The sequence below is a fragment of the Penicillium odoratum genome, assembly GCF_028828045.1.
Source record: "Penicillium odoratum strain IBT 22623 chromosome Unknown utg000005l_segment0_segment0, whole genome shotgun sequence".
Taxonomy (NCBI): domain Eukaryota; kingdom Fungi; phylum Ascomycota; class Eurotiomycetes; order Eurotiales; family Aspergillaceae; genus Penicillium; species Penicillium odoratum.
In genome coordinates, this window is record NW_026643147.1 from 2983283 (window position 1) to 3001837 (window position 18555).

General features: G+C 46.1%; 7 protein-coding genes across 7 annotated transcripts; 3 read left to right on the forward strand and 4 right to left on the reverse strand.

Annotated features, from left to right (window-relative positions):
- Positions 1–156: 156 nt before the first annotated feature.
- On the reverse strand, positions 157–1819 carry N7520_006653 (uncharacterized protein; the record flags this gene model as incomplete). Its single annotated transcript, XM_057140587.1, has 3 exons — positions 157–1059; positions 1119–1345; positions 1402–1819. The coding sequence occupies 3 exons, from the start codon at positions 1817–1819 to the stop codon at positions 157–159; spliced, it is 1548 nt and encodes a 515-aa protein (XP_056994593.1).
- Positions 1820–3284: 1465 nt separating this feature from the next.
- N7520_006654 (uncharacterized protein) lies at positions 3285–4951 on the forward strand (the record flags this gene model as incomplete). The annotated part of the gene is made up of 2 exons (XM_057140588.1): positions 3285–3643; positions 3703–4951. 2 exons carry the CDS (start codon positions 3285–3287, stop codon positions 4949–4951), a joined length of 1608 nt encoding a protein of 535 aa, XP_056994594.1.
- An 821-nt stretch (positions 4952–5772) lies between these two features.
- N7520_006655 (uncharacterized protein) lies at positions 5773–6057 on the reverse strand (the record flags this gene model as incomplete). The annotated part of the gene is made up of 1 exon (XM_057140589.1): positions 5773–6057. The coding sequence occupies one exon, from the start codon at positions 6055–6057 to the stop codon at positions 5773–5775; it is 285 nt and encodes a 94-aa protein (XP_056994595.1).
- Positions 6058–6905: 848 nt separating this feature from the next.
- On the reverse strand, positions 6906–8161 carry N7520_006656 (metallophosphoesterase family protein; the record flags this gene model as incomplete). The annotated part of the gene is made up of 2 exons (XM_057140590.1): positions 6906–7960; positions 8020–8161. The coding sequence occupies 2 exons, from the start codon at positions 8159–8161 to the stop codon at positions 6906–6908; spliced, it is 1197 nt and encodes a 398-aa protein (XP_056994596.1).
- Positions 8162–8825: 664 nt separating this feature from the next.
- N7520_006657 (nonhemolytic phospholipases C family protein) lies at positions 8826–10812 on the reverse strand (the record flags this gene model as incomplete). The annotated part of the gene is made up of 4 exons (XM_057140591.1): positions 8826–10190; positions 10242–10506; positions 10558–10640; positions 10690–10812. 4 exons carry the CDS (start codon positions 10810–10812, stop codon positions 8826–8828), a joined length of 1836 nt encoding a protein of 611 aa, XP_056994597.1.
- A 1290-nt stretch (positions 10813–12102) lies between these two features.
- On the forward strand, positions 12103–13688 carry N7520_006658 (multicopper oxidase-domain-containing protein; the record flags this gene model as incomplete). Its single annotated transcript, XM_057140592.1, has 5 exons — positions 12103–12396; positions 12446–12603; positions 12652–12840; positions 12888–13308; positions 13404–13688. 5 exons carry the CDS (start codon positions 12103–12105, stop codon positions 13686–13688), a joined length of 1347 nt encoding a protein of 448 aa, XP_056994598.1.
- A 2815-nt stretch (positions 13689–16503) lies between these two features.
- On the forward strand, positions 16504–18406 carry N7520_006659 (kinase-like protein; the record flags this gene model as incomplete). The annotated part of the gene is made up of 2 exons (XM_057140593.1): positions 16504–16528; positions 16641–18406. 2 exons carry the CDS (start codon positions 16504–16506, stop codon positions 18404–18406), a joined length of 1791 nt encoding a protein of 596 aa, XP_056994599.1.
- Between the last annotated feature and the right edge of the window lie 149 nt (positions 18407–18555).

The window sequence follows — 18555 nt, forward strand, 5'->3', positions numbered from 1 at the left end:
CTGTTCGTGTACATTGGTCTCTTATCCTCCATATCCGCGCAATCTGACAGAAGCAACCCATTATCCTGCGGTCTTATGATATTGATGTTGAGCCGTAAACGGAGTTTCTCATTACAGATGAAAAATCAAATTTTTTGAGCATTGAAGTCCATTCCTTCACATCTTGTACCGTAGCTTCTTGTTCTGTGTGTCTGTCATGTCCGAGAACGACTCAATTAGATCCTCGGTCGCATCAGTGGATATCGCCCCGTCAGGGTCATTATCCCTCGCTTTGTTGATTCTGTAATAGATCACGTAAAGGGAAATAAATAAAACAACATTAGCACAGAATGAGGCTAGAGCAACGGCAATGCCTGTCTGGTATCTTGGAGCTTCACGTGTAATGAACGTCTGTGGCGAGACGATATTAGCCACAGAGGAAGCCGCGAAAAAAATTGTACCCGATACAACTTTCTTCGTGTATCCAGCAACATTGCTGGCGAGAAGGGAGTATAAGACACCGGCCCCAGCAGCCACGATGGGCAGAATGTATATGGCGAACAAGTGAATGGATTTTGTTGACGCCTTGATCGGTACCGTGTACAAAATAACACAAGCGACAATGCCGGGGATATAACAGATGATGATAGCAAAAATCCGCTTTCCTTCCCATTTGTTGAGAACAACGACGATAATGAGCATAGTGAAGGATAGAATGGCGCCAATGGGGACGCTCAACAACACACTCTGATAGGTAGTATACCCGAAACCTTTGATCAGGATTCCCAAGAAGGTTGTTTGCAAGCTGTTTGTCATATTGTGGAAGAAGATTGCCAGAGCGAGCAACCAGATTTTGGGATCGAGAATTGCTTCCATGACTTGTTCGTGTTTGTGGTGGCTATTCTTGACTCCAGTCTTGTTGCTTTTCGGACGTTCGATAGCAATCAAGCGTTCTCGGTCATTTAACCAGGTAACTGTCAATGGAGAATCGGGTAGGATCCACCAGAGAGAGGTTCCAAAGATAACAGTAACCACTCCAAAGATTAAGAACATCCATTGGTACGCATAAATATGATCGACCTATCGTTCATGGACTTTAGCTCATTGGCCTGCAACTTAAAAGGGATAATACTTCGTACATTTAGATGCGCAATTCCATAGAAAATAAAACCAGATGGAACACCAATTAGGCCATTGGCCATGTACCAGAGTCCGAGACGACTAGCCTGCTCTTCGCGTTTCCACCAAGATGACGTGATGAGAACAAATCCCGGATTAAGGCATGACTCGAATACCCCAAGGAAGAATCTAGCAGCTGCTAGACCTGCAAAATTTTTGGCAGCAGTACTGGTCGCGAGAACAACCCCTGTGAAAGCCTTAGCACATGTCCGATGAAAAAAAGCTAGATATGAAGATACGTACCCCACAGACAAAAGTTCACGCTAATGTACTTCCCAATTGGGAAGCGCTGCATGAGAACATTTGTCGGGTATTGAGCAAGAATATACCCGATGTAGAAAATACTTGTCAGCAGGCTAAATTCCTGCCCTTTGAGGTTTGCTTGTTCGATGATGCCGTATGTTCCTGCAGATGACATGGTATTTTTGTCGATAAATTGGATACCATTTACTAAAAGCATGAGACTGACCAATCGCATGTCAATCTTGCGTCGGATTCGTTTCTCCTCCTCTTCAGTGTAGGGCTCAAACCCTTCATGGAGAAATTGGAGTGCTTCATCGCCATCTGCAATTTTCAGGGGGGTTTGGGCTTCTGTTTGATGGGGGTTAGAGTTTTCGAGCTCTATAGCCGTCCCTTGGTCTTTGTAATTATCGCGTGCCATGATATTTTTGTGAGTAGGTAAGCCTGCTTGGCTGAAGCAATTGATGTGAATGAGCAGAACGTAAATTATATCGAGATATAGAAGAAGACAATTTCCTTTATAATTATCCCTCGATACGAAGAGACTCGAGGCCGAACTCTATTTTCCCTTCCCCATGGGGACTTCTATGCACTAAAATGAGGGGATGATGCTTTGCGGGTAAACATTCTAACCCACAGGATTCGTGGCATCAAAGAGTAATATCACAAGGTCATCAATTTCCGAAATTGCGGACCAACGACCATACTAGAGAAAATATGGCTACTTTATCCAGTCAACCCTGGCTATCCAACGCAAAGTGGATGGCTCAAAAAGCAGAATAGAGACACGAATAATTAAAGAGGTAGCTTAAATGTATATGCGAAAGAATCAATTGATGTTGACATACTGTTGTAGAAGCTGTTTCCAGGGGTTTCAGATCGACCCGCTCGGTATTTGAACCCCCCCCCACATTCCGGGAGTGAAACTCTATTCCTTCCCCATGAGCACTTCGTTCAAGGTGGGAACTAGTTGAACTGAGAGTATAATTTGCGGGTAAACATTCTGTGCAGGTAAAATGGCCGACCCGTCTGTGTCAGTGGTGTGAAGGGATAATGTCAAGAATTCGTTCAATTCATGTCGCTGATCCTGGAGGAAGGTACACGGAAAATCTTACTCTTTTACCTGGGAAGAGCTGGGTGACTAAGCTTATATGTTTGTATTGTATAAAATATGTGGACGTAGGACAGTCAATACTGTTTAGAAAACAATAGCTTTTATTCACTATGGAATCGCTTTTACTTCTACGTACCCCATCAACTTTATCGATTTAGATAATTGTGTATGATCTCTGGACCGGTTCGTATTGCGTCGGAACCAAGGAGCAATTTCCCTCTTCAGTATTTTAAGGAATCCCACAACGCAAGAGCTGAAATTATTTTTCTTTGCCACATGTGCAATGTGAATTCTACATAAGTATTGGGGGGACTTTCAAATGCGGGTAAGGGTTCTGACCGGCCGGGCTAATGTTATGAAGGATACATAATATCAAGATTATTGAGCCTTATCCTTGATTTTCCTGCATATTTCGGAATACGGCACGACACTCACTGGGGAACATCGATCGGCCAATATGCCTAGGTATTAGGAACCCACACTTCGACAGCTGAAACCTATTCCTTTTTCCCCATGGGCATTTCGAGGGGCTAAATTGAGGGGGTGGCGTTTTGCGGGCGTCTGGGTAAAAGTTCTAAGCGATGATGACTGGTGCTGTGAAGGGATAAGATCAAAAGTCGGCAAAGCACTTAACCTGTATAGTGTATAAATACACAATTTTATGTGTAGGTAGTAGTATAACTTTTTTCAAAATCGTGTTTCTACCCTGCTCATATCAAAACCTGCACAATATCCAGCTTAAGCTCAGTCATTTCAGTTTTGAGACTTGACCATGGGGACCATACAACAGCAAATTCCATCTTTGAAAGCCAAGCTCATCGGAGAGCTCTCTGATGATTCAGAGCTGGCACTCTTCCGCGGCATCCCATATGCATCTGTAAACAAGCGCTGGACTCACAGCACGACCACGCATACGCTGGATTCACCTTTTGATGCTACCAAATTTGGACCTCGCTGTGTCCAGAATACTGGTCATGTCCTGGTTAGTGGAGGAACGACTGATCCGACACCTGGAGACGATGAATTCAAGTGCCTTAATTTGAACGTCTGTGTTCCCAAAGAATCCCTTCCTGATCCCAATGGAAACTCTCCAAACGGATCTTTGTTGCCTGTTCTGGTTTGGATACATGGGTACATGATATAGCCTCCTTTTGATAATTTCATGTATATGCGACTAATACCATATACAGTGGGGCCTTTGCCTATGGAGCAAATTCGGTATCTCGATATCGTCCTCATGTGATTTCCAAATTAGCTAAAGAATCGAGGACTCCTTTTGTGTTGGTTCAGATCCAATACCGACTTGGTCATTTTGGTTTCGCTGTTTCTCAGGACCTCGCTTCTGAAAATCCTGACATTCTGGGCAATTACGGCCTCGTCGATCAGCGTAACGCCCTTGAATGGGTACAGGCTCACATTGCTGGCTTTGGCGGTGACCCATCAAATGTTACTGTGTTCGGCGTGAGCGCTGGAAGTTACAGCTGCGCGTATCATATCCTTGGCGGTGATCCATTGTTTGACAGGGCGTTTCTCATGTCTGGATCTGGCATGGCATTGGGAGCTACTACGCTTGAGGATCTCGACAAGCCTTGGCAGAATGTATGTAAGGCTTTTGATTTTCAGGACGAAGCACCTGCAGTGAGACTACATAAGATGCGCGACCTGAGCGTAGCCGACATACTCAAAACTTACAAAGGCTCTGCATCTCCGTTCGGAGACGGAAAGATCTTACCAACGAAGTGGAATAGGGAAATGGTTCATCCTTCTACGCGGTGCAAATCAATTGTTATGGGAGACACGAATAATGAAGCACTCATCATGGACAAGCTGATCGAGAACATTTCGCCAGAGGCGTTCCAGGAGCGTGTCTATTCTTCATTCCCCGAGGAGGTTGCAACGAATATCTTCAGATCCTTTGGATTTAAGGAAGATGAAACGGACTTCGAAAAGTACCGTTCGGCAATGCACCATTTCCTTTCTGTCACATTCTTCCAGTTTCCAAACATTCTCCTCGCAGAATCATTCAGCCAAGTTGGTAAAGCGTATTACTATCATTTCGAAGTACCATCACCATACGAAGGACCCACTTTTGGATGTTCATACCACGGGTTTTGTGCTCTCACCCTTCACCTGACCGAAATCGACCTTTACCCCGAAGCCGACCAGAATGTCGCAAAAGACATGGCAAGAGCGTTGGCAGCATTCACGTGGGGAAAAGAGCCGTGGGAGGAGTATAGGGACAAAAGATTCATGCGCTTTGGACCAGGCAAGACAGAAATGATGGACGAAAAGGATGATGAGACAAGAGACTATAAGTACTCTCAGCTTATCAGGGATAAATTTGAGGATATCCAGACGTTCACTCAAAACTTGATGCATGAACAGACGGCTTCTGTGGCACTATTTGAAAAAAAGACTTGGGATGCCAAGAAGGTATAGTGTTAGCGGCTTGTATTTTCATGCCTTAGGCACCAATGTACATTGGTATATCACTACCTTTCGCTCGGATTTTCTCGTTCTTCTACGTACAACTACTTTCTTGCGCAGTCGGTCCTTTCCTACCTTCGTCAATTAGTTACATAGGAAGTTTTACTTCATAAACAAACACACACACACATAGTCTCTCTCTCTCTCTCTCTCTCTATTACACATTCCCGTTCGCTCATATTCTAATCATCTACGGTATATAGTCCAACTCGAAGCAATTATCAATACATACGACCATAGGGTGTGGAGAACAGGGCTTCCCGTCCGCTCAGCCGTACTTAAGCCACACGCCGGTTAGTTAGTAGTATGGTGGGTGACCACATGCGAATCCTGACTGTTGTATGTTTTTGTTTTTATTTTAGTCATTCGAAGAAACCATGTGTATAATATTTGGCAGTTGCTGCACGAACCCTATTTCGTATCCTCACCAGTCCAAATTAGGAAGAAACACTTTCTTTTCCTTTGACACCAGTACTTGGGTACACCGCCGACTTGTTGGATAGAGACTTCTCTTTTCTTCTTTCCAGTCCGCTACCTATGATTTAGTAGAGTGGCTCTACTACTTAATTAATATGGTAGGGAAGGAGGAGTACTGGGTAGGATACCGGGTAAGATACTGAGTGGGGGTCTGAGTACGATATGAGTAAGAGACTGTGTAGGAGATTACACTAGTTGTCATTCCAAGCTTCTTTCTCTACTGAATCGAAATCCTCCCCCCCCCCCCGGCGGCTGGTGCTTACACAGGTTCCCGTATTATTGGAGTCCTTCATCAGCTATATAAAGGCCACGGCGACCTCCTCGGGTGTTCCCACCTTCCCTAGGAGCGCTCTTTCCGCAGCAGCCGCCATCTTCATTTCCCATTTCTCCCCTTGGATTTCTGTATCCGTCGTTCCGGGACTGACGAGATTGATTCTAATAGGGGCCAAGTCAAGCGCAAGGGTACGCGTGACACCAAATAAGGCTGCGCCCCAACCCGCCATCACCGCCTTTCCTTTCATGGGTTTCTCTGCAATACGACCACTGGTGAGCGTGATAGATGACCGGTAGCTTTTGTTCATGAAAGGCGGGGCAATCTTAGCAATAAGAAGTGGCACAAACACCGAAAACTGCGCATCGCCGCGCAGAAAGTCGATAGTCACATCGTGGAGGAATTTCAACTCGAGCTTGACGGCAGTAAAGATAATATGGTCGAGGGGACAGCCCGTTAACTACTGTCACATCTGTGAATAGCTCTCTAGATGAGACTCGGCATTATCACCACCTAGAATCCCAGATTTCAATATGGTAATTGACTCATCCCGGCCGAGGAGTGGCGGCTAATAGACTCTGCACCCACCGACATCAACCATGTAGCCTTTCACCTGGGCATTGGGTACCGCTGTTCGGATCCTTTGGATGGAATTTTTCACACGGGCGAGATTTGACGAGGCAATAGAGATGTGAACATCCTCAGCGGCGGCCAGCTTAGCTACCGCTGCTCCAATCCCAGAAGAGCCGCCAATAATCAGGATGTTGGGACCTGTGATTGGAGGTCGTTTTTACTGCTTTTCTTGGGGATTGTATGGCTTGGTAGGTATCAAGACTCTTAGTACCTCAATTAATATTAGGAGTATGGCTCTATATGAACCTTTCTTCTTTAAGATCAGCACTATGAATAAGTCCGCCAAAGTCCGCTATCTACGATATCTACGATATCTCCGGTTAGTTCCATAATTCCCTGTTGAATCATAAGCACATTATTGTTTGATCTCTGACCTTATCTCCGTTGAATCCTTTCGATAATTTCATTTGGCCAAGTAGTACAAGCATTAATTGATCTTGATTTTGCATTAAGTCTATTACTATATCTTCTCGCAGTTTTGAGCCATATAATATGGATATCCCATCAAAGACTGCTTTTGCAAATCTAGGTCAGGGTATCGGGGGTAATGGGATAGGTATCTTCTCCATAAGTCGCATTGAGCGAAACAGAACCCACAACATCACCGGACTCCAACCGGATCCATGTATCAGCTTCTCCCCTGCTAAGCATAGCCTCTGTGACAAGGACTTGGCGAGATCCTCGAATCCAACTACCGTATCCGCCATATCCGGAGTGCTGACCAAAACACAAATTGATTCCATTGCCGTGAACAGACATACCAGGAAGCAACTTGTCCCACTTGTAGCACCAAGTATCGCCGTGATCGTGACCCGAGAAAACACCAATAACACCAGGAGTGCTGACGAGCGCTTCCATGAATGGAACATCTTGACCACCATAAACGCACGAGTCACTTGTTGTGTCATTTGCACACCAGCCCTCTCCTTGTTGAGCCAGTGTGTAATCGTCGTTGATGCCCGGCTCATGGGTGTCACTGATACCGACCTCAGTCTGCGCGGCTAACGACGCGTTTGTAGGAATATGAACAAAGACAAGGGAAGGGATAGTGCGGTGATATTTCTTTCGCAATGCCGTATTGGTTTCCTTGAACCAAGTCACCACGCTCGTATCAACCCAATTTGGCTGAGCGATTTGATTCCCGGACTCGTCAAGCTCTTGGAAGTAATAGCCACCTCTGCTATCGAAGAACCACAAAAGCATAGCAGGGGCTCCAATGTAATCGTTGTTGTCAGCACCAAAGACGGGAATGTAGTAGTTGGAAACGCCGGAATCTTTGCCAAAGACCATTTGCTTTGTTCGGGAATTGGGGTAGCGTTGCTCTCGGGCCAGCATCGCTTCACGGGAGAGGTTGTATTGGCTGTCGTGATTTCCATAAGTGGATGCCCATGTCAGACCGCGCTCAACCAATGGGGCAACGATTTCGTCGATATAGACGGTCGCGTTTTGAAGAAAGGCATTGTCTCCGGTGATCAAATCTCCATTCAGGACAACAAGGTCTGGCGATTCCTTATCCAAGACCTCGTTGATCACCTTGACAGAATTGACATCCTGCTCAGGGCCCCACGCATCCCATGCATCTAGTAATTCGATGTTAGCAAGATCAAATTGTAGAGCTAGCTAGCGTGAAATAACTTACTCTCTCCGAAGTGCAAATCTTCAAGAATAGAAATCTGGAAGGTTCCATTCTTCGCAAACTTCAGAGGGGAGAAGCTTTTTGTAACTGCCTTCTGAAGAGAAGGCAAGGCAAAAAGGGCAAAGACAGTCAGAATACGTGCCATTGTACCGATCGAAGCTTACTTGAGGAGAAACTTGTAATCCCTGAGAACCTTGGCATTCTTTGAAGAATTTATATGCATTGCATTTGGTGGCTGACGCTAAATGCTAGCGCCGAGTACTGTTCTAATAATCTAGGCTGTGGACAAATGGATCAAATGTCCGATAATCTTCACCTCGTGCGCATGTAAACGACAGTGTATGGCTGATAAGGGGAAAGTGGGCCCCAAAGGAGGTCCAAGCGAGGAACGCGACAACAACGCGTTCAACACGTGCAACATCTTCAACACGTGCAGCTGTCAAAAAGCTTGGTAAATCACTGGAAGATTCCGAGATCCTTATCATTGGATCTACAAATGGTTTCGGCTCTCAACATTACCAACGGTAGTTAGAAATTGCGGTGTTGGAGCTGAGGCTCCGAGGGCTGCATGTTTATCCCCACTCTCTCTTTCTCTTTTTCGTACCACTTCTGAATACTCCGTATAGACCAATCTATTTGAATTCCACGTCATCGGATAACATGATTCTATTTCCGATATGTTGCAATTATTTTCTTGTCAACGATGAGAAGACCCTAAATGTACGTGGGATTTTATTTTCTAGCCGACTTTGTGCCCAAAGGTGCAGAAGAAGACAGCTTCGTAACTTCTTCCTCTAGTCCGTCATAGCTTAATGATATGACACACTCCAGATTTTGGTACCGTTCTCAAGACCTCCAACAGTGGTTCCATCTTCATACTTTAGAGAATAGCCCTTGCTATTTCCAAGGAATGTTATCGTGATGTTAGCGGCCTTGTTGCGACTGGAAACTAGAGACCCGTTGGTACCAATCCACTTGCTGTCAAGAGCACTGGAGATTTGGAAAATCTGGCTTTCCTCGTCCGAGGTATAGTGAATGACCCAGCGCTGATGCTTGTCCGAGTGATCGGCAAGGGCGGCAGTACTGCTCAAGCGGCTGGCGTTTCCAGCGTTCGTGAGCGCCTTTCCGGAGCTTTCAAATGTGAGATAGCGACCCTCGGTGAGATAACCGATAACCTGCTTGTATCCATCTTCGAACCACAACGCCTCGGTCTTGTTGCTCTGCTGACCATATGGCACCGTAGGACGCGGCGAAGGGTATGTTGCCTCACAGTTGGATGTTCCAGTATACTTTCCAGCCGACATGTCGGGGGTTTCGGCGTCAGGGATGGTGGGAAGGCTTGTATCAGGGTTATCCAAGTCAAGAGCGTTGACAAGGTTCGACATGTGCTCGCGACGCCAGTGGACCATCTCGGGTGTTTGGACATTCTCGTATCCGCGGGCCTCCAGCCATTGCTCGAGGAAGAGGATTTGGGAGTTGTGATCCGCGCGCTCGGTGAAAACACGACCACCACGGGTCCAGGGAGAGACCATGTAGAAGGGAACGCGGACACCAGGGCCAGAATAGATGTTGCCGAAGAGTCCGTATGGGTCCTCCATCCATTCACCGGCAGTGCCTTCGGGGGAGTGGAAGGGGACAACGTGATCGCCCCAACCACCGGACTCGTCATAGCTGATCATTAATAAGGTGGAGCCATACTTCGGGCTGCTTGTTACGGCATCCACGACCTTTTTTTGAAGCCATGCACCATCCTTGGGCATGTAAGGGGGATGTTCGGACAGCTCAGCAGGGCCGACGATGAAGCTGATCTCCGGAAGAGTTCCATTGGCCGCTGCTTCGTAGAAGCTGTCAAGGCCGACATAGGATAGACCCTTTTTGGCAAGAGGTGAGGTAGAAGAAGCATTCTGGAACTGCTCAAACCATGCCAAGGGGTTGTCGTCAAAGTTGTCGGAGTCTTGCCACACCTGCCACGAGACACCAGCTTCCTCGTAGATCTCGTAGATAGTCTTCCACTTCAGAGGATAACAATTGATGTTGTTGTCTTCGCAGCCCGGGGTTTCGTTGTTGTCAAGATAAGGGCCACCCTGGTCCGGGCTCTGGGGACCTCCCGGTACATTGATCGAGCCACTGACCAACGTAACACGATTGGGGTTGGTCGAAGTAACTTGAGACTCCTAAATTGCCGTTAGGTCGTTTCTCAGAGTTGTGGTCAAGATTCAGCTCACCTGGTACATATCTCCCGCAGTCCATCCCTCTGCAATACCAAAGTGAACAGGGATGTCGCTTCTCTTCATATATCCCCAGCTCCAAGGGGTGTTGTTGCGCGCCCACATGTTGTTCAAGCCGTGGTTAAGGGCGGCCTGGTTATCCTCATAGCCATTGCTTCCGGCCGTCATACACTGCATAGCATCGACTGAGGACCCACCCTTGTAGCCTAGATACCAAGGGAGAAGAGTCTTTGTTTTGGTAGACATGGAAGAGTCAACTTGTCTACATGCGAGGTAAGTTTCTGAGCTCGAGATCAGCACGGGGAGTTCTTACTGGTAGTACACTGGCAGCCCATCGGAGTTAACCTGAACATTCGGGTCATTGAATCCTCGAACACCGGCCATGGTGCCAAAATACTGTATTTTCTCAGTATTGACATTTCTTGTCAGGCCAGTTCAATCTTACATTGTTCCATGATCGGTTTTCCTGCATGAAAATCACCACATGCTCGATATCTTTCAACGAGCCAGCGATCGCTGGTCTGCTCGCAAGGAGCATCAACAGAGCAGAACCCAGGAGGGCACTCATCTTGACGTTTGGACTTGCAGGTATTTTTGTGAACTAGCTCCAGTCTAATTTCTCTAGCTACATATCGCGGGGCACGGGATATATATGTTGATTGTTCACCGCGTCGCTAAAAGAATAGCTCCGATTTCTCCGATGGCGATTCGGTATGTTCAAAGCAAAGGCCTTGTTGTGCCGCGATGTAACCGGGATGAAGACCGACTGCAACCACTAAGATGGAGTAGATTATTCACAAAACCTAACCATCCAGGGACGCGTTCTTGGCTGCAAGGCTAGGGCGCACGTGGACCATTCGAGAGAAAGATAGGTCATGGTATCAGGGCACTAATCGCTGTTAACTTCTCGAAATGCAAAGGTTCCACTATTTCCAAATTTCTAATCGGCTGCGGCCGCACGGCATAATAGAAGTGGAGAAGCCCCTCCCTCGTGCAAGGGGCAATTCAGTTCATTGGTAGAATTCTTAAGCAAACGCCAGACTTCATGTGGCGCTGCAAGGGCCCTAAGGAAAATACCAGGGAAATGAGCGAAACCGATTTTGCCGTTTCCCATGTCGAATCATGAGAAATTTTGATAAGGGGGAATTTCGACTGTTGACATCCCAGGTTGCATTGCATGCCTTTGCCCCACTTGGCCCCAACACAAGCCGATAGATAATGTCTACGTGCAGTCAAGGGACTAATAACTTTCTTTTCTCCAAATGGAACGCCCTTCTCATCCCCAAAGACTGCCCAATCATGAAGAGATGATTGTAGCGCAGAAAAGGCGCTCTTTTTTCAAAGCGATCAAGTCACGCGGAATCGTCCTCAGTCCATTGATTACAAGCCTCTTGATCTTGTTAGTATTTTGGCGCCAGTACGCTACCCCAGATTCATTAAGATCAAAAATTCCGGGGAAGATCTCTCATTCCCATGGCGAAACCGATGCCCCGCCCCCGGGTATCCAGCTTCATCCAGAGGATCATGTTCATCGGGACCCTAAAGTTCAGCACTTAGACTGGGTACTAAGCACAGACAATCTGCGCCCTGATGGTGTCTTGAAAAGGATTTATCTAATAAATGGTATCTATCTCATTATTGATGTCAATTTTGTTCCTCGCTAACTTGAAAACGGCCACTTTCCGGGACCAACAATCGAGACGCGACCCGGTGACACTTTGATTATCAATGTCACCAACACAGTACAGGAGTCTCTCTCAATCCACTGGCATGGGCTACATACAAATAGTAAGTAAAAATAGGCTTTTCATGTATTTTCGTTGAATATTGGCTGGAATTAACCTGCCGTCCAGACGAAATGGATGGTGCCTACGGCGTCACACAATGTGGCATTCCGCCGGGTTCTTCATTCGTTTACAACATCACCATCCCGAACGACCAGTTTGGGACATTTTGGTATCACGCTCATGCAGGTTCTGCCAGGGCCGATGGGTTATATGGTGGACTGGTGGTTCATGAACCAGTCAAGTCAATAGTTTCTGGCTCGCATCCATATGACAAAGAGGTGTTACTTCTGATTGGAGACTGGTATCACCGATCGGCAGATGAGGTCATGTCATGGTATATGCGTGCTGGATCTTTTGGGAATGATGTAGGTCCGTAAAATCGACCTTCTATCAGGAGACACTGACAGAATACAGCCTGTTCCGGACTCTTTATTGGTCAATGGTGTTGGCCAATTCAGCTGTTCCATGGCAGTCCCTGCCAGACCGGTGGACTGTGTTCAAAAAGAGCTTGATTCTGTCTACTTTGATTCATCGAACGATACTTCTTACCTGTTACGAATAGTGAACACAGGGTAGGTCTTCGAAATAAATGCTTTTTTATCTTATGTCTAACATATTAGATCCCTCGCCGGATTTACGATTATTTCCGATGCTGATCCATTGTCAGTTATTGCAGTGGACAGCGTGGAGGTAGAGCCACGGGAGAGTCACTCATTCGGGATTCTATATCCCGGTCAGCGCATGGATCTCATCTTCGACGCGTCAAGCAAATGGAAGCCATCTGACTTAACCATCAAACTAGACACAGAGTAAGTAAACCCGGATCATACCAAAAAAAGCCTACTAAAAATACCAGATGCTTCAAATACCCCAATCCCGCCCTCACCCCTACTCAAAAATTCTCAATAAACTCTGGCAACCATCTCCGTGGTCAGCTTAGCTCCCCAAACATAACCCACTACACATTTCTGGACATACATAATATCTCATCTCCAGAACACATTTTATCGCCACTGGCACCTCAAGCAAACCTCACCGAAGTTGTCTACTCGAAAACCCAGAAGTTGTCCATCAACCATAACGTACCGTTCGGTTTCTTCAACCACACTTCTTGGGCACCACAAAGTGACCCAGCAGTGCCTCTCAACCGCCTTCCACGAGAGCAATGGGACAAGAATCAGCTCTTACTTTCTGTTCCCGACTCAGGAAACATGGAACCCATATGGGTCGATCTCGTTGTGAACAACCTAGATGACACCGGTCATCCTTTCCACTTGGTAAATAATCCTTCTCCACCCTGATGAAGCAAGCTACTCACCCTTCCCGTCAAACTCAGCACGGTCACCATTTTTATATCCTAACTGTATACAAGGCGCCCATCGGTTGGGGCTCTTACAACCCATTCACCGAATCACATCCCCCCGGTGCCAGCCTGGATGCTTACCCAGACACCAACGGAATCGATCTTTCGCGCGCCATGCTTCGAGATACCGTATACATTCCTAGTCGCGGCTATGCAGTTTTGCGTTTTCGAGCCGATAATCCTGGAGTATGGTTCTTTCATTGCCACATTTTGTGGCATCTTGCTAGTGGAATGGCAATGGTTGTGGACGTTGCGGGTTATCCGACTCCTCATGGTGGAGCATGCCCGGTATAGGCAAGACTTTAGCAAGCCCAAAAGCCCATGTAAATAAAATGACTGAAATAAGATGAATGCACATCTTCTTTCTCTGCTTCTAAGTGTGAGATTTATACCGTCATCCTACAAATGATATCACCAATAAAGAGCTTGATTTGATACACTGTCGCCAACTCAAATCGTTAGTGAAGGCGATGCCGATAAGTAGACAGGACAGGGCGGTCAACAGGATAATACCTATCCCCACATTGGTTCCTTCGGATGGTAGGTTAGGCTCACTAATAAGTATAAGTTAATTGTGAGGCGATGAAAGCCTCAATGGGCGTCCGTCATTCATCAGGCCGCACTGAGGCCTACGACACTTTAATTGTGGTCCAGGTGGAGCACGGCGGCTCGTTCCGAGGCCTAATCCATTTCATTGCTTGGCCAATCAGCTGGCCCAACCATGGAAACATAGGGGCTTAGTGACCCACTTCATTGCTTACATATACACGGCCCCCTGGCGTGCTGACTGACTAGCAGCTTTTTTATGATAACTGTGATATTTCATTTTATCATCCTCTTAAGTGTTTGGTGTGCTTTTCTTTCTTTGCACTTCTTTTTTCTTTGCGCGGGTGAATGATGTAACTGCATAATATACATTTTTTTGTATCCGCGATATTGAAATCCTTAGATGTTGAAATTTATCTCTAGCCCGGTAGGACATACATATGGACAGGTGGATATCTGCTATAGAAGGGAGTTGGGTAAGTGCCTCACTAAAAACCTGGAACTCATGTAGCTTCTATATCGCAGTTAGCAGCAAATGCAAAGCTAGAGATCTGAAGAAAAATAATCAAAGGTAAAGTTCAAAAACATCGTGAAATCCTTTTGGAGGAAAAAGAATTAGCTTCACGAAAGAAAAGTAAAGTTGAGGTTTATAGAGGGACTTGAGCCCTCACCCTTGCCCTTGCCCTCCCCTTCCCTACCTCTCGTAAGCGCTGGGATGTTACTAAAGAAGGATATTTTCTGCTAACCTAATCCAGGATTCATGTAAGTTCCTACTCTATATGCACTTTTATACAATTTCAACCACATCTTTCGTTACCGCGGATCTTGATCACACGGTCCTTACGTCATTTCTTTCCCCTTCACGGTGGGATCCTACCACACTGATCCTTTCTCTCGCGGCATCAAAGCCGAACTCGATGTCCTCAAAAGTCCCATGGGTGTCTCTATTTTGATCAAGATGGAAATCATTCAGTGGAAACTGGAGCTCTACGACAAGCCTGACCGCTACCTACTCAATTCCCTCGAGATCATGAACGGCGAAATGTCCCAGAACCGGAAACCTGTCTACGTGCTTGGTTTTGAGTGAAGCGCATCCCCGTGGAAGAACCCATTCCTCCAGCAGATGAAGAACACCATGACACAGGTCAAATAGGTTTTTTATTTGATTTGAAGTCACATTCGGGCTGAAAGTCTTGAGACTGGACTTCCTGTTTGTGAAGTAGAGGAAGAGGAAGTTCAAACTCGGTCTCAACAAGTTCCTCGACTTCTAATAAAGACGCTAGCTGTTGTTTGCCCAAGGCCATGGATTACTCATGTTACATGACTTTGAAGCTCTTGGTCTGAGGTCCTCGATAATAACATCAATTCTTCCTACTCTTTGTCTCGCTCTTATCAGCCCTTCTTTCTATCCTTTAAAAGACCGGCATAAATTATCAAAAAGGAAAACTTTTATCTGTTACTGTGTATAAGGTTCGCTGGGTGATCACCCCAAATACAGAAACAACAATCGCCCCCCAAGTGATCATTCCACGAGGCTCTCGTAGTCTTGAAGCATGCAGATGTTGTTTTAAACTTCACCATCCGTTATCTTGTGTCTATAGTCAGTGACAAATATTGTACAAGACGGGCTCGAGATCAGTATTTCCGATGGCTTGGTGAGACGCACTCAGAAAGAGACATGCGTAATACGTGGATCAAGAGGGAGAGGAAAAGTTCTCGTTGAGGTGACACCCAGCGATGAATGCCTGAGGCTTACTAGAGCCCCGGGCCTCAATAAGCTTCCGCCTTTCTATTGTTTGAAAACATTCCTTCGATTTTGTTGGAGAGTAAAATCCAGGATCATATGGCCTGAGGCAGCGCTTCTGCTCTCGTTCCGCTTAGGCTTAAAAGCATCTTCCCTTTTAGGAATATCTCACATGGACTGCGCTCTCTCTTCTCTTCCTTTATCACACCTCCCACAATATCACACAGCTGCTCATGTGTCTCATCCTACTATTTTAGACTTTGTCTCTTGGTGGCACTCGGAGCCCAGAGATTTGCTTTCTTAAATTTCGATATGTTTTGTATCAGTAAAATTACATGGTCCGCATGGGTTTGCGCATTCGCTGAATTAACAGATCTTTTGTTACACCATAATTATCGTAACAATCATCACGCTAATTGGATCGGAGAATTCCCACTGATAGTTGAAAATGCATTATATAGCTATAATCATTCAGTTACGTGTGAAGATGGAGTAGATCGTTCAAGATTGGGGGTCATGTGACCCCTGTATGTTGCCAGCGCTGTTGTCTAAAGTGCTGAATGCTGACGAGGACTCAGCATCCTGGCGCTGTTCTTCTTTCTTCATACCATACTTACCATATAAAAATCTATACCGTCCGTCTCTCTTGACTTCTCTCAGTTTAGTCTACTGTTGTGTTTCTCCTACTAGATGCTAGAAACTGTCTGTTGAGACGATTTCTCTACATCTACATTGATCACCTGAAAGCGGGGTATACTGAAAACATCACGATATTTCAATCGCGAACTTGTCAGCCTGCTCAAAACCACCACTCTAATTATGGAAACTACCACTTCCCACAATGGTACGAACTCTGGATTTCAGGCAACACATGCAGTGATACACGGTAATCTCACGTTTGGTGAGTGGAAAACCTGACTCCAATGAAACATAACTAAATAAAGTTTTACCAACAGTGACCTCCCACTCAACCGAAACCCCGCACGACACTTCGAAATACCAAGATGACAGAAACTTTACTTCGGCAATTGTTGACGAGCAAACGATTGGGGCCGAACAGGGACAGCAGGAAGAATCACCAGCCCTACAGCAATCCACATCTACCAAACAGGTTTCGACATCTGACTTGCCCGAGGAACTGCGAATATCTCATGTCAAAGGGCTATCACTACTGGACCAACAACAATACGCATATGCCACAGAAATGCTCCGAGAAGCCTTTGAACTGCGCAAACATAATCTTGGTACCCATCATGCAGACACGTTGGCTTCTCTTTGTGCATTGGGCGATGCTCTTTTTGGCCAGGAAAAGTACGCAGAAGCCGAATCAGCATATCGTGATGTCTGGATGAGACGAAAGAGAGTTCTTGGCCAGGAGCACGAAGATACGCTTTTATCTCTTCATAAGCTGGGTGGAGCTCTATTTGCTGAAGAAAAATATGTCGAAGCTGAAAGCATGTTTCGGGATGCCTGGGAGACTCGTAAGCGAGCTTTTGGTATCTACTCAGAAGGCACGCTTATTTCTCTTGGCAGGTTAGGCGATGCTCTTTATTATCAGAAAAGATATGCCGAATCCGAAGTTGTATATCGTGACGTCTGGAAATTACAGAGGCGAGTTCTCGGAGAGGACCACAAAAATACACTTTTCTTTCTATATCGGCAGGGTAGAGCTTCATTTTTGCAAGTTAAGTATACCGAAGCTGAACGCATATTCCAAGACGCTTGGGAAGGTCGCAAGAAAACGCTTGGGGAAGACCACGAAGATACGCTCGATTCCCTTGCGGCATTGGGTAATGCTGTCTATCGCCAACAAAAATACCTTGACGCACAAGTCTTAGACCAAGAACTTTGGTTAGCGCGGAAGCGAGCTCTTGGCGAGAACCATAGAAGGACGCTTAGCTCTCTTCATCTTCTAGGCAGAACTTTCTACATTCAAGGGAGGTACACTGAAGCGGAAAGTATATACCGGGACGCCTGGGAAGGTCGCAAACAAGCTCTTGGAGACGAGCATAAAGATACGCTGGATTCTCTTTATTGGCTAGGCCGGACTCTCCATCAACAAGAAAAGTATGCCGAGGCCGAAGTTGTGTTCCGAGATAGCTCGAACGGACAAAAGCAAAGTCTCGGTGAACACGATCATCATACCCTGGATTCGCTTCATTGGCTAGGTTTGGCTCTTGAAAAACAAGAAATGTTTGTCAAAGCCGAAGCTATATTCCAAAACGTCTGGGAGAGACGAAAACGAGCCCTCGGTGAACACCACAAAGATACGCTGGACTCTCTTTATTGGCTAGGCCAGACTCTCTATCAACAAGAAAAGTATGCCGAGGCCGAAGTTGTGTTCCGAGATATCTCGAAACAACGAAAGCGAACTGTCGGTGAACAGGATCAACATTCGCTGGATTCTCTTTATTGGCTGGGTTTGGCTCTTGAAAAACAGAAAAATTATAAAGAAGCCAAAGATGTATACCGAGAGACATGGTGGGGCCAATCGCAAGTCCTTGGTGACAGACACCCACACACATCACGTTCCTATAATCAATTCATGCGATGCCCCGTGCCTCAAGAGTTTTCTGCTTCTTTTGAGCAAACGGAGGCTCGAACAGAAGCACAAACCTCAGCTCAAGCTCAGACAACACCATTGAAGAAGACCGGTGTTTGGAGAGTTCTGCGCTTTCGAAAACCAAGCGCAAGTCCCGACGGAAGCTCACAAACGCCATGAATTACGCTGTTTGAACGAACCCTCTATTGCCTAGATGGCCTTGTCCCCGCTGTTTGGCTTTTTTCCTCTTGCATCTCTCTGATGTCACCTTGCTTGTTATTTTCACTTTCTGACTTTACTCCTCACTTTTCTCCGTACAACTAATGCAT